The following is a 14,943-nucleotide window of genomic DNA, read 5'->3' on the forward strand; positions in this document are numbered from 1 at the left end:
AAAGTGGAGGAATGTTTCCAAAAAGCTAAACTACCTAAGGTTACAGAGGACATCAGAAATATGCTGAACGATGAAATTAGGCTGTCCGAGGTGATAAAGGCCATTAATGAACAAAAAAATAATAAAGCACCGGGTCCTGACGGTCTCCCGATAGAAATTTATAAGGAACAACAAAATATCTTAGCACAACCTCTACTGGAGGTATTTAATGCAGTATTAGAAGGCGCAAGAACACCTAAATCTTGGTCTGAGGCAAATATAGTTCTCATCCCGAAAGATAATGCGGCTCACACATTAATTCAAAATTATAGACCCATATCGCTTCTTAATTCGGACTATAAGATATTTACATCAATTATAGCGGAACGACTTAAACGATTCCTGAATGATTTCATACATGTAGACCAGAATGGTTTTCTTGCTAAGAGGCAAACTAAACATAATATTAGAGTAATACTGGATACATTGGAGTATTATGAACTACATAGTGGACAACAGATGGCGCTACCATTTTTAGATGCCCAGAAGGCCTTTGATAATGTTAAATGGTCATTTTTACACCAACAACTCAGTTTCATGGATATGGGTGAAAAATTTATAAATATAATCAGGGCAATCTATACCAACCAGGAAGCAAAAGTAATTATTAATGGGGAAACATCTAGGAAATTCCAAATCCAAAAGGGAACACGGCAAGGTTGCCCTTTATCCCCACTGCTGTTCATATTGACACTAGAAGTTCTAACGAGAACAATTAGAAATGACCCACAGATAAAAGGGTTAGCTATTAAAAAGGAAACTTTTAAACTTCAAGCATTTGCGGATGATCTGGTCTTCATCATGGAGGACCCATATCATACGGGACCAAAATTATTGGAAGAATTAACTAAATATGGTGAAGTTGCTGGATTGAGAATAAATAGAAATAAGACCAAGATGATTGTTAAAAATATGACTAATAAACAAAAAGAAAAATTGGCTGGAATCATGGACATAGAAATAGTGAAAAAAATAAAATATCTAGGAATTAATATCACGGCTAGATGCACCTCACTTAAAAAAGATAATTATGATAAAATAGTGAATCAAATAAATGATGATCTGGAAAGATGGGGAAATCTGAAACTTTCATTACTGGGGAGAATTGCTGTCATCAAGATGAATGTCCTGCCCAAAATCTTGTTCTTGTTCCAAAATATCCCAATACAACTTGACTCCAAATTTTTTCAAATTTGAACAAACTATCACTAAATTTTGTTTGGCAAGGGAAAAAACCAAGAATCAAAATGAAATACTTGCAGGATATGAAGGAAAACGGGGGTTTTGGACTGCCATACTGGGAATTATATTATCATGCCGCGACTCTAAATTGGATTAGAGAATGGATAATTTTGAAAAATAGGAGATTATTGACTTTAGAGGGTCACGATTTACAATTTGGCTGGCACGCTTTTTTATGGACGGAGAAACAAGGATTATCCTCACATTTTCAAAAACATTGGATTAGGCAAGCATTATTTAACATTTGGAACAAAATTAGAATTCACAATTATACTAAAGTATCAGTCTGGCTATCCACTTTCGAAGCGATTGTTTACCCAAATCTATTCGATTTGGGTAACATAATTTCATATAAGGATATTATGAATGAGTAGGGGGAATTGAAGTCTAGAAATGAATTAGATTCACAAGGTATAAAACTGGATTGGTGGGCCTACTTACAGATTCAATCAAGATTCGGGAAGGATAAAAAAGAATGGGGGATAAACACCCAGGAAACGGCCTTGGATAAAATATTATTGGGCCCAGATAATAAACAGATAAAGAAATTATACAATCTGCTTCTGGGATATAAGCTGTTCGAAGAACAAGTGAAGGATCCTATGTTGACTTGGGCTAAAAATCTGGGACATGGCATTGACCTTGATACATGGCAAACGCTCTGGGACAGAAATAAAAGAATAACACTGGCTTCATCTTACAAAGAAAACCTATTCAAAATGTTCTATCGATGGCATCTTCCTCCAGCACATTTAGCCAAGATGTATAAGACAGTATCTCCCAAATGTTGGAAGTGCTCCGAAGAACTAGGTACATACTTTCATACGTGGTGGTCCTGTAGCAAATCACAAAGATTTTGGGAAATGATTTGGACATGGCTGAAAGAAATATTACGACAAGAAGTTGAGTTTAGTCCAGAATTTTTCTTATTGGGCATAACAAAAGAGAAATACCCTAAAGACGAGTTGTATCTGATGATTCACATTATTACAGCAGCAAAAATGTCATTTGCTCAAAACTGGAAAAGGAATGATATCCCAGTAGAAAATGAGGTAATTAGGAAAATTTGGGAATGCGCAGAAATGGATAAATTAACTCTGGAATTTAAAAATAAAGATCAATCAGATTACTACAGAATTTGGAATAAATTTTATCTTTGGCGAGAACAAAAGGAAGGTCTCTATTAGGTCTTACAGATTGGTTCACTGTTCTAAGTATTGTATTATACTTAACTGATTTGTATCTTAAGTGTATTTTAGGTGTGTATATATATATATATAAGGGACGCGGTGGCTCAGTGGGTTAGGACGCTGAACTTGTCGATCGGAAGGTCGGCAGTTTGGCGGGTCGAATCCCGAGTGCCGCATAGCAGAGTGAGCGCCTGTTACTTGTCCAAGCTTCTGCCCACCTAGCAGTTTGAAAGCATGTAAAAATGCAAGTAGAAAAATAGGGACCACTACGGTGGGAAGGTAACAGCGTTCCGTGCGCCCTTGGCGTCTAGTCATGCCGGCCACATGACCACGGAGACGTCCTCGGACAAGCGCTGGCTCTTCGGCTATGAAACGGAGATGAGCACCGGCCCCTAGAGTCAGAAACGACTAGCACGCATGTGCGGGAGAACCTTTACCTTTACCTTTACATATATATATATATATATATATATATATATATATATATATATATATATATATATATATATATATATATATATATATATATATATATATATGAACATTGTAGACAAGAAGGTTTGTCAGTCCATTTGTACCGTGTCCAATGTTTTTAAATAATAAATTTAATTAAAAAAAAGAGTGAGGCAGCTCTTACCTTTCTGGAAAGGGGGGAACATGTCTCGGGTGACCTTCCATGGGAAGAACAAGTAGTTAACATGCTGAAAGCCCCCTCCCCCTTCACCTTTTAATTAATTTTTAACATTGCATTTAATCAACCTTGCCTTCTTTTCCATTTTAACTCTTATATACTGTTTTTATCTTTTGGAATTTTACTGTGCACTGCCCAGAGTCCCAGAGACAGACAGACAGACAGACAGAAATACCTTAGTTAAACTATCCATGGACAACTTGCTCCCAATCTGCCAGAGGCCTCCAATGAAAGGAAGAGGAAGAGGACCAGGAGGGTAACGTCTGCTTGACCAGAGCAGCTTTAAAAAATCCAGGATCAGAAATCCCACCAGCAGAGCAGTGAGAACTTCCCAGATCCCTGCCATTCTCCAGCTTTCTCTTCTGTTTTCTGTTGCAAACTGAATCTCTCCTTGGTTCAGCTGCCAATTGTTATTTGCAAAATTGCTCATTTGAGCGTTCCAAAAACCTGGTCTGGATCTTGGCTCTACCAAATCTTTCTATGTCAGAGACAGAAAAAACAGTTACTCATATAAACCCAGAATGTTTTAACAAAAGCAATAGCAAACTTACTTAAAAGTACAAAAAAATAAAATAAAGCAACAATGAAAAATGAGATGTTTTGACCACAGTTCACAAGAATATATTCCCTGTAATGTTACGGAGCTGATTTCGAGCATTCTTTGATTAAGTAACTAAATGTGGGATAGACAGAATTATCACCAAATGGATTCATAACTGACTGAGCAGCCACCATGGCATAGAAAAGGTGGTATGTGGCTCAACAGCAATAACTGGGAGAGGGATCTTGGAGTCCTATTGGGCAACCACTTAAATAGGAGCCAGTCGTGTGCTGCAGCTGCCGAAAAAGCCAACACAGTCCTAGGATGCATCAATAGAGGGAGAGAATCAAGGTCACATGAAGTGTTAGCACTGCTTTATGCTGCTTTGATAAGACCACACCTGGAACACTGCATCCAATTTTGCTTATCACAACAAAAAAAGATGTTGAGCCTCTAGAAATGTGCAGAGAACAGCAACAGAGATGATTAGGGGATTGGAAGCTAAAACATACACTCATTTTGTATGTTTCTCTCATTTTCCCTTATGTCTAGTCTAACAAAGAGAAGGTTTAGCAGTGACATGATAGTGTGAGAAGCCTCGCTCCCTCCAGAATAAAATACTCTACAGAATATTAAAAGAAGCAGAATAGAATATTTACCCTAAAGGAGATGAGGAGAAAAATCTCCCTAACAAAGGCAGAAAGCAGCCCCAGTCTTTCTGTTATAGGAAAACAGCTTCAAGTAGAAACCTGAAGAGGCTACGCTTTATGAATGGATATTTTGTATCTATTTATAAAGCCAGGGCACTCTGTTCATAAACAAAGGACAGCCTGTCCCTCCGAATAAGCAGCACAAGAGGCAAGGAGCCAAAACTGACAAGATTAGCTCAAACATTTCCTCTTTTGCCTGTAGATCCATTCATGACCACATAGGAATCTGGCAACAGCCATTAAAATAGTAAAAGACATGTACTTGCACAGGAACAGGCATCCACAATCACAAAGCCCCCCAAATTGTATAAAGGTCCATCTACTCTCGACCCCAATTTGTCAGCCACCCTAGAAACATGTTGCTGTCACTGTTGTTTCTAGCTACCAAATAAACAGAGACCTCTTTTCAAAAAAAAACCCCTGCAGCCTGTCTCCAAATTCATTTTTCCAGCATTTCTCTCCCAGCTTGGAATAAGAACTAGACCAGATTTTACTTCCAACAATTGCAGTCTTCCAATATTTAAGGAGTTGTCACAGAGAAGATAAATTGCCTTCAAAGAAAAACCAGACTGTCCGGTTTCTTGGCGGCTTTTTGAAGATGTGTTGCTTCTCGTCCAAGAAGCTTCTTCAGAGCTTCTGAAGAACTGAAAAAGCTTTTGAATGAGAAGAAAAATGTCTTCAAAGAAAAACAAGAAAGTCCAGTTGCCTCATGAAAAAGGATAATAATAATAATAATAATAATAATAATAATAATAATAATAATAATAATAATAATAATAATAATAATAATAATAATAAGAAGAAGAAGAAGAAGAAGAAGAAGAAGAAGAAGAAGAAGAAGAAGAAGAAGAAGAAGAAGAAGAAGAAGAAGAAGAAGAAGAAGTTGGAAGGGACCTTGGAGGTCATCTAGTCCAACCCCCTGCTAAGGCAGGAAACCCTATACCATTTCAGACAAATGGCTGTCCAGTCTCTTCTTAAAAACTTCCAGTGTTGGAGCATTCACCACTTCTGGAGGCAGGTTGTTCCACTGATTAATTGTTCTAACTGTCAGGAAATTTCTCCTTAGTTCTAGGTTGCTTCTCTCCTTGACTAGTTTCCATCCATTGCTTCTTGTCCTGCTTTCAGGTGCTTTGGAGAATAGCTTGGCTCCCTCTTCTTTGTGGCAGCCCCTGAGATATTGGAACACTGCTATCATGTCACCCCTCACTCTTCTCTTCATTAAACTACACATACCCAATTCCAGCAACCGTTCCCTATATGTTTTAGCCTCCAGTCCCCCAATCATCTTTGTTGCTCTTCTCTGTACTCTTTCTAGAGTCTCGACATCTTTTTTACATCGTGGTGACCAAAACTGGATGCAGTATTCCAGGTGTGGCCTTACCAAGGCATTGTAAAGTGGTACATCTACTGTACACCCTTCTTTATTTTATAAATCCATTTACAACCTATAGCTTGCTCACCAGATGGCAGTTTTGCTTTCTCATAGACCTTAAGATCCTGAAAAGACTTCAACTCCCTGTTCATTGCAGCTTTCCATGATGCCTGTTCCTTTTCAGGATACATCCTGATCTCATCATAGTTAGAAGGCTCTAAACTAACTTGACATATTACACTGGCTTCATAGCGATCAGGTGGACGTCTGATGCACGTTGAATGCCAAGGAATTATAGGGCTTTGTATTTCTGACTCCTCTCCTTCCTCTGATTCATCTTTTATCTCCCCTATCTCCTCTTCATCTTTTATATTTACAGGAGATGTATTATCATTACTAGTTATGTTATCATGGGAGTCCTCAAACACTAGAGGATCAGCATTAACAGTTTCTTGCTCTAACCCAGACATGTCAAACACAAGGCCCGGGGGCCAGATCCGGCCCGCGAAGTGGTTTCATGTGGCCCGCAAAGCCATCCTGGAAACAGTGAGGGAATGGCCCCCACTGCCTTGGCCCTGGCCCAGAGACCCTCCTTCTGCCAGAGACCCTCAGATCTGTCCCACTCCTGCCCAGGCCCCCATAGGCACCCTTGATGCGAACCATGTAGAGCTGGCCACACCCACCCAGTAAGCCATATGCACTCTAGCCATGCCCACCCAGTAGGCCATGCCCACCCAGGCCATACCCACCCGGCCCCTTGAGGGCAATGGCAATGCTGATGCGGCCCTCAATGAAATTGAGTTTGACATCCCTGCTCTAACCTATCCCAACCAACGTGCTCAAGGAATTTGGCACTTGCACTATTTTATACATTAGTGGTGCCTTGTTCCCAGAAACAATAGGATCTATGGTTAGCTTCGTAACCTACGAAGTATAATTGCCTAGCCCTATGTTGGCCTTTACTCCTGAGTTGTGCAGGAATGTGGACCCAAGCTGGGGTGCCAAACGTGTGCAGGTAATCAAGGTTTGGTTTTCTACCATGCCATATTGTGTATAGTATTTTACCAGTAGAAGTATTAACAACTATATTCAGAATATGGTTTGCACATTTTGCTGCCTCCCCCCACAGTCTATCTGTTAAGCCAGAATCTTTTAACGTGGTTCTTATCATGGCTTGTAACGTTTGCCCACGTCTCTCAACAAATGCATTATGTTGAGGCCTATAAGGGGCTGAACGTTTATGCTCAATGCCAGTTGATTCTAGCATATCAACAAAGCATTTGTTTGTAAATTCAGTGCCATTATCAGTAATTCTGCAAGACCCTGAGGAAGTGGAGTCTCTGTTGGGCCTTTCTGGCCACCTGGGTTGTGCTGACTTTCCTGGTAAAATCTTCACAGAGGTAGACTCCCAGGAATTTAAAGGAGGAGACTCTCCACACACACACACACACCGATGTAAAGTGGGGCAGGTTCCTCTCTTTTCCTCCTGAAGTCTAGCACCATCTCCTTTGTCCTGCCGATGTTCAGGTGCAAGTTGTTCTCTAAACACCATATGGATACCATATGGATAGTTTTTATATATCCCTCCTGTACACTGTTTCATCTCCATCTGTAATAAGACCCACTACAGTGGTATCATCTGCGAACTTAATGATCGCAGTGGGTGGGTCGGATGATACACAATTGTATGTGTACAGTGAATACAGGTAGGGGCTAAGCATGCAGCCCTGTGGCGAGCCCGTGGAAAGCTTCAGGGGGGCGGATGAAACAGACCCAACCCTCACTGTTTGTAGCCAGTCCATCAGAAAGTCTTTAATGCAATCACAGATGGAGGGGGAAAAATTCAAGTCAGTCAGCTTTTCAATAAGAATGCTCGGCAAAATGGTGTTGAAAGCCGAGCTGTAATCAACAAAAAGCATTCTGACATAGCTTCCAGGTTTCTCCAGATGGCTTGCTACAGAATGTAAAGCAGTAGCTATGGAATCGTCTGTCGACCTGTTCCCCCTGTAGGCAAACTGGTGTTTGTCAAAATCCAGTGGGAGGAACTTTATAATTTATGTATATGCTTTTAACTAGTCAAACATACATTCTCTCTTATCTTCATGCAGAAGTATCTAAAATCATGTTAACACTGCAGTGGTTTTTGTGACTGTAGAGAAGGAACCAAATTCAGAGAAGCAGTGTTGGATTGTCGCCTAAGATTAGTGTAGTATTAGTCAAAGACTAAATGTGAGTTGACTCATCCATTGTCAATTGTCTTCCCTTCAGGGAACTTTCATTTTCACAGATTTACATTCAGTTCTTCATGATCCCAAGCAATGGGAGAGGCCTGAAGAATTCAGTCCAAATCATTTTTTAGACAAGGATGGCAGTTTTAGGAAGAGACAGGAATTTATGCCATTTGGAGCAGGTAAACTCTGAATCATTTTCCTAGTGGTTAGGGACTGGCTAGAATGGGATGGGATGGGATGGGATGGGATGCGATGGGATGGAATGGAATGGAATGGGATGGAATAGAAATAAGAACAGAACAGAACAGAACAGAGAAATGAAATGAAAAATAGAATAGAATAGAATAGAATAGAATAGAATAGAATAGAATAGAATAGAATAGAATAGAATAGAATAGAATAGAATAGAATAGAAGAATAGAATAGAATATAGAAATAACAGAATAGAACAGAATAGAACAGAATAGAAAAATAGAATAGAATAAAATAGAATATAGAAATATGAACAGAACAGAACAGAACAGAACAGAACAGAGAAATGAGAATAGAATATAGAAATAAGAATAGAATAGAACTGAATAGAATAGAATAGAATAGAATAGAAAAATAGAATAGAATAAAATAGAATATAGAAATAAAAATAATAGAATAGAATAGAATAGAATAGAATAGAATAGAATAGAATAGAATAGAATAGAATAGAATAGAATAGAATAGAATAGAATAGAATAGAATAGAATAGAATAGAATAGAATAGAATAGAATAGAATTCTTTATTGGGCAAATGTGATTGGACACACAAGGAATTAGTCTCCGGTGCATAAGTTCTCAATGTACATAAAAGCAATAAGTGATAAATCATGATCCTAGTCATTGTAAAAAATACATTCATCATAAATCATAAGATACAACACTTAGTGATAGTCATAGAATACTAAATAAGCAAACTACTCCCTTAACAAATATCTCACTTAGCAACAGAAACTTTGAGCTCAGTAGTGATTGTAAGTCGAGAACTCTCTGTATGTCACTTTATTGTTGATTTACACATTCTTTTATTTTGTATGTGCTGTAGGTTTCCCTCCCCAAAGATTTGTACAGGTAGTCTTCAACGTACGACCACAATTGAGTCCAACATTTCTATTGCTAAGCGAGACAACGGTCAAGTGAATTTGGACCCATTTTTTGACCTTTCTTGTCACGGCTGTTAAGTGAATCACTGTGGTTGTTAAGTTAGCAACATGGTTGTTAAGTGAATCTGGCTTCCCCCATTGACTTTGCTTGTCAGGTCACAAAAGGGGATCACGTGACCCCAAAGGACACTGCGACCATCATAAATATGAGTCAGTTGCCAAGCATGGAATTTTGATCATGGGGATACTGCAATGGTCATATGTGTGAAAAACGGTCATGGGTCACTTTGGTCAGGGCCGCTGTAACTTCAAACAGTCACTAAATGGCCCATTGTAAGTCGAGGACTACCTGTAACGATTTACTATTCTTACAACCAACAAACTAACACATTCCTGTAATTTTACCTTTTCTATATAAATCTTCTCAGCTGTCATTAGCTGTATGGTGGAGTCACTTGCTCAAAAAAGGAATTTAGAAAAAAGGGAAGTTCAAACTTTGCGAAACTGGCACAGGAAAAGAGAGCAGAGAGGAAGTTAAGACCCCTAAAATGGAGGGTGTGGGTTTTTTTGCTCCTTCTCTCCAGGTCCACCTTGTATTTTGAAATATATTAGTTGTCGGTATCTTTGCCCGTGATAGATGCCAGGGCTGCCCTCTCCGTGATGGATATCATTCTTCCCTTTCTGTTTTTCCTAATATTTTCCTTTGCAGGGGCTCGTGTTTGTTTGGGGGAAGCCTTAGTCAGAATGGAATCTTTCCTTTTCTTCACCAACCTGCTGAGGACCTTCAAATTGCAGCGGCCGGAAGGGGCGAAAGAACCCAGTCAGGAGCCGCTACTAGGAGTTATCCTACATCCTCGCCCCTTTAAACTCTGTGCTGTTCCTTGTTGCCGGCCATCCTAAAATAGATTAAAATGAATATAGGATATGACTGATGTGGCTTTTAAAATGATTTCTCAGTCATTCCTTTTCCTTTCATAGGAGGCTCTGCCTTAACTTGCTCAAGCTTGCTCTGCTCAAGCTTGCTCTGCCCTAAAGGTTGGACTAGATGACCTACCGGGTCCCTTCCAATCTATTCTATTCTATTCTATTCTATTCTATTCTATTCTATTCTATTCTATTCTATTCTATTCTATTCTATTCTATTCTATTCTATTCTATTCTATTCTATTCTATTCTATTCTACTGTATTCTATTCTATTCTATTCTGTTCTGTATCCCATTGCCTATTCTATATCCTATTGCCTGTTATAATATTATATTATTATATTATATTATATTATATTATATTATATTATATTATATTATATTATATTATATTATATTATATTATATTATATTATATTATATTATTATATTATATTATATTATATTATATTATATTATATTATATTATATTATTATATTATATTATATTATATTATATTATATTATATTATATTATATTATATTATATTATATTATATTTTATATTGTATTGTATTGTATTGTATTGTATTGTATTGTATTGTATTGTATTGTATTGTATTGTATTGTATTGTATTGTATTGTATTGTATTGTATTGTATTGTATTGTATTGTATTGTATTATATTATAATATATTATATTATATTATCCCCTTCATGGATTACTGCCTTGTCGTGGCGAAGGGGCTTGCGTAATTCAATGAAGCTATGAGCTATGCCGTGCAGGGCCACCCAAGACGGACAGGTCATAGCTGAGAGTTCTGACAAAACGTGATCCACTGGAGAAGGAAATGGCAACCCACTCCAGTATCTTTGCCATGAAAACCCTATGGACAGTACCAAAAGGCAAAACGATATGATGCTGGAAGATGAGCCCCTCAGGTCGGAAGGCGTCCAATATGCTACTGGGGAAGAGCAGAGGGCTAGTACTAGTAGCGCCAGAAAGAATGAAGCGACTGGGCCAAAGCCGAAAGGACGCTCAGCTGTGGATGTGTCTGGTGGTGAAAGGAAAGTCCGATGCTGTAAAGATTTTTTCTCCATAGGAACCTGGAATGTAAGATCCATGAATCAAGGCAAGCTGGACGTGGTCAAACAAGAGATGACAAGACTGAACATCGACATCTTAGGTATCAGCGAACTAAAATGGACAGGAATGGGTGAATTTAATTCAGATGACCATCAGGTATACTACTGCGGACAAGAATCCCTCAGAAGAAATGGAGTAGCCTTCATAGTCAATAAAAGAGTAGGAAAAGCAATACTGGGATACAATCCTCAAAATGACAGAATGATCTCAGTTCGAATCCAAGGCAAACCATTCAATATCACAGTAGTCCAAGTCTATGCCCCAACCACCAGTGCTGAAGAGGATGAAATTGACCAGTTCTATGAAGCCCTACAGCACCTTATAGAACTAACACCAAAAAATGATGTCCTTATCATCATGGGGGATTGGAATGCTAAAGTAGGAAGCCAAAAGATAACTGGAATAACAGGCAAGTTTGGCCTTGGAGTACAAAATGAAGCAGGGCACAGGCTGATAGAATTTTGTCAAGAGAATACGATGGTCATAGCAAACACTCTTTTCCAACAACCCAAGAGACGGCTCTACACATGGACATCACCAGACGGTCAACACAGAAATCAGATTGACTATATGCTCTGCAGCCAAAGATGGAGAAGCTCTATACAGTCGGTAAAAACAAGACCAGGAGCTGACTGTGGCTCAGACCATGAGCTTCTCCTTGCAAAGTTTAGGCTTAAACTGAAGAAAGTAGGGAAAAGCACTAGGCCACTCAGGTATGAATTAAATCATATCCCTATTGAATATACAGTAGAGGTGACAAATAGATTTAAGGAATTAGATCTGATAGACAGAGTGCCTGAAGAACTATGGACAGAGGTTCGCGACATTGTACAACAGGTAGCAACCAAAACCATCCCAAAGAAAAAGAAATGCAAGAAAGCAAAATGGCTGTCTGAGGAAGGTTTGCAAATAGCTGAGGAAAGGAGGAAAGCGAAAGGCAAGGGAGAAAAACATAGATATGCCCAATTGAATGCAGAATTCCAGAGAATAGCTAGAAGAGATAAGAATGCCTTCTTAAATGAACAGTGCAAAGAAATAGAAGAAAACAATAGAATAGGGAGGACCAGAGATCTTTTCAAGAAAATTGGAGAGATGAAGGGAACATTCCATGCAAAAATGGGCATGATAAAGGACCAAAATGGCAGGGACCTAACAGAGGCAGAAGAGATTAAGAAGAGGTGGCAAAATTACACAGAAGAACTATACAAGAATGAGCTTAACGTCCCTGATAATCACAATGAGGTGGTCACTGACCTCGAGCCAGACATCCTAGAATGTGAAGTGAAGTGGGCCTTAGAAAAGCTGAGCAACAACAAAGCTAGTGGAGGTGACAGTATTCCAGCTGAGCTATTCAAAATCTTAAAAGACAGTGCAGTAAAAGTGCTACACTCAATTTGCCAGCAAATTTGGAAAACTCAGCAGTGGCCACAGGATTGGAAAAGATCAGTTTACATTCCAATTCCAAAGAAAGGCAGTGCCAAAGAATGTTCAAACTATCGCACCATTGCACTCATTTCTCATGCTAGTAAAGTCATGCTTAAAATCCTACAAGCTAGACTTCAGCAGTATGTGGATCGAGAACTACCAGAAGTACAGGCAGGATTTCGAAGAGGCAGAGGAACTAGAGATCAAATTGCCAACATACGCTGGATCATGGAGAAAGCTAGGGAGTTCCAGAAAAACATCTACTTCTGCTTCATTGACTATGCTAAAGCCTTTGATTGTGTGGATCATAACAAACTGTGGCAAGTTCTTAAAGAGATGGAAGTACCAGACCATCTTATTTGTCTCTTGAGAAACCTATATGCGGGTCAAGAAGCAACAGTGAGAACTGGACACGGAACCACTGATTGGTTCAAAATTGGGAAAGGAGTCCGGCAAGGCTGTATACTGTCGCCCTGCCTATTTAACTTATATGCAGAGCACATCATGAGAAAGGCAGGGCTAGATGAATCAATAGTTGGAATTAAGATTGCTGGAAGAAATATCAACAACCTAAGATACGCAGATGATACCACTCTAATGGCAGAAAGTGAAGAAGAACTAAAGAGCCTCTTGTTGCGGGTGAAAAAGGAGAGTGCAAAAGTTGGGTTGAAACTTAACATTAAGAAAACCAAGATCATGGCATCTGGCCCTCTCAATTCCTGGCGAATAGATGGGGAAGAAATGGAGGTAGTGACAGATTTTGTTTTCCTGGGCTCCAAGATCACTGCAGATGGGGACTGTAGCCAAGAAATTAAAAGACGCTTGCTCCTGGGAAGGAAAGCCATGGCAAATCTAGACAGCACACTAAAAAGCAGAGACATCACCCTGTCGACAAAAGTGCGTATAGTCAAGGCTATGGTCTTCCCAGTTGCAATGTATGGCAGTGAAAGTTGGACCATAAGAAAGGCTGAGCGCCAAAGAATTGAGGCCTTTGAACTCTGGTGCTGGAGAAGACTCCTGCGAGTCCCTTGGACTGCAAGGCGATCAAACCGGTCAGTCCTAGAGGAGATCAATCCTGACTGCTCTTTAGAAGGCCAGATCTTGAAGCTAAAACTCAAATACTTTGGCCATCTAATGAGAAAGAAGGACTCACTGGAGAAGAGCCTAATGCTGGGAAAGATCGAGGGCAATAGAAGAAGGGGACGACAGAGAATGAGGTGGCTGGATGGAGTCACTGAAGCAGTAGGCGTGAGCTTAAATGGACTCCAGAAGATGGTGGAAGACAGGAAGGCCTGGAGGAACGTTGTCCATAGGGTCGCGATGAGTCGGACACGACTTCGCAGCTAACAACAACATATTATATTATATTATATTATATTATATTATATTATATTATATTATATTATATTATATTATATTATATTATATTATATTATATTATATTATATTATATTATATTATATTATATTATATTATATTATATTATATTATATTATATTATATTATTATTATTATTATTATTATATTCCAGTGTTTCTCAACCTTTTTCATTTTAAGAGATGGGGGGCTTCAGTTCCCAGAATTCCCCAGCCAGCAGTGCTGTCCTAAAGGATTTCTTGTCTGTCTAAAATCAGATCTATCACTTAACTCTGGCTTGCTTTTGTTTCCAGGGGATAAATTTTAGCAGAAGATAGAAGAAAGGCATTTTTGACAGGAAGCATGACAGATGGAAGGGTTATTGCCCCAGGAGATAGCAAGGGTCAACACAGTGATTGCTCCATGTAATCAAAGTCCTCTTTTAAGTGCAGAGAGGTTATATGATCCAAGCCTTACTTTGTTTTATGTGGATTATGCATGCAACGTATTCTACAAAATTATGCACACAATATGTCTAATCAAGGAGAGAAGCAACCTGGAGTTAAGGAGAAACTTTATAACAGTGAGAACAATCAACCAGTGGAATGGCTTGCTGTCAGAAGTTGTGGGTGCTCTATCACTGGAGCTCATTAAGAATAGATGGACAGCCATTTGTCTGAAATGGCAGAGGGTCTCTTGCTTGAGCAGGGGGTTGGACTAGAAGACCTTTAAGGTCCCTTCCAGCTCTGATTGAAAGTAAAGGACTGTGATTGCCTGTTCACAGCTGCCATTTTGACCATTTTGACCACCCCTGCAGGAGCCCTCAGTTGTGAGAGGAAGCAGACAATGACAAATTGTGATAGGGAGGGTGCCTTTTTTCTACCTGTGCACCAGTTAGAGCAGGGGTCCCCAACGTCCGGTCCATGGATGGGCACCAGGCCGCACCATGCCAGAAACCGGTCC

General features: G+C 39.2%; 1 protein-coding gene across 1 annotated transcript in view; it reads right to left on the bottom strand.

The window, feature by feature from the left end:
- LOC310641688 (cytochrome P450 2C39-like) overlaps positions 1–3,524 on the bottom strand; it is a 29,940-nt gene extending 26,416 nt beyond the window's left edge. The window contains exon 1 of the mRNA XM_083364926.1: positions 3,338–3,524. Within this exon, the coding sequence (XP_083221052.1) occupies positions 3,338–3,508 (171 nt within the window). The 5' untranslated portion in view covers positions 3,509–3,524. The remainder of the gene's footprint in view (positions 1–3,337) is intronic.
- Positions 3,525–14,943: the final 11,419 nt, after the last annotated feature.

The sequence above is a fragment of the Vipera ursinii genome (assembly GCF_947247035.1).
Source record: "Vipera ursinii genome assembly, chromosome: 5".
In the NCBI taxonomy this organism is placed as follows: Eukaryota; Metazoa; Chordata; class Lepidosauria; order Squamata; family Viperidae; genus Vipera; species Vipera ursinii.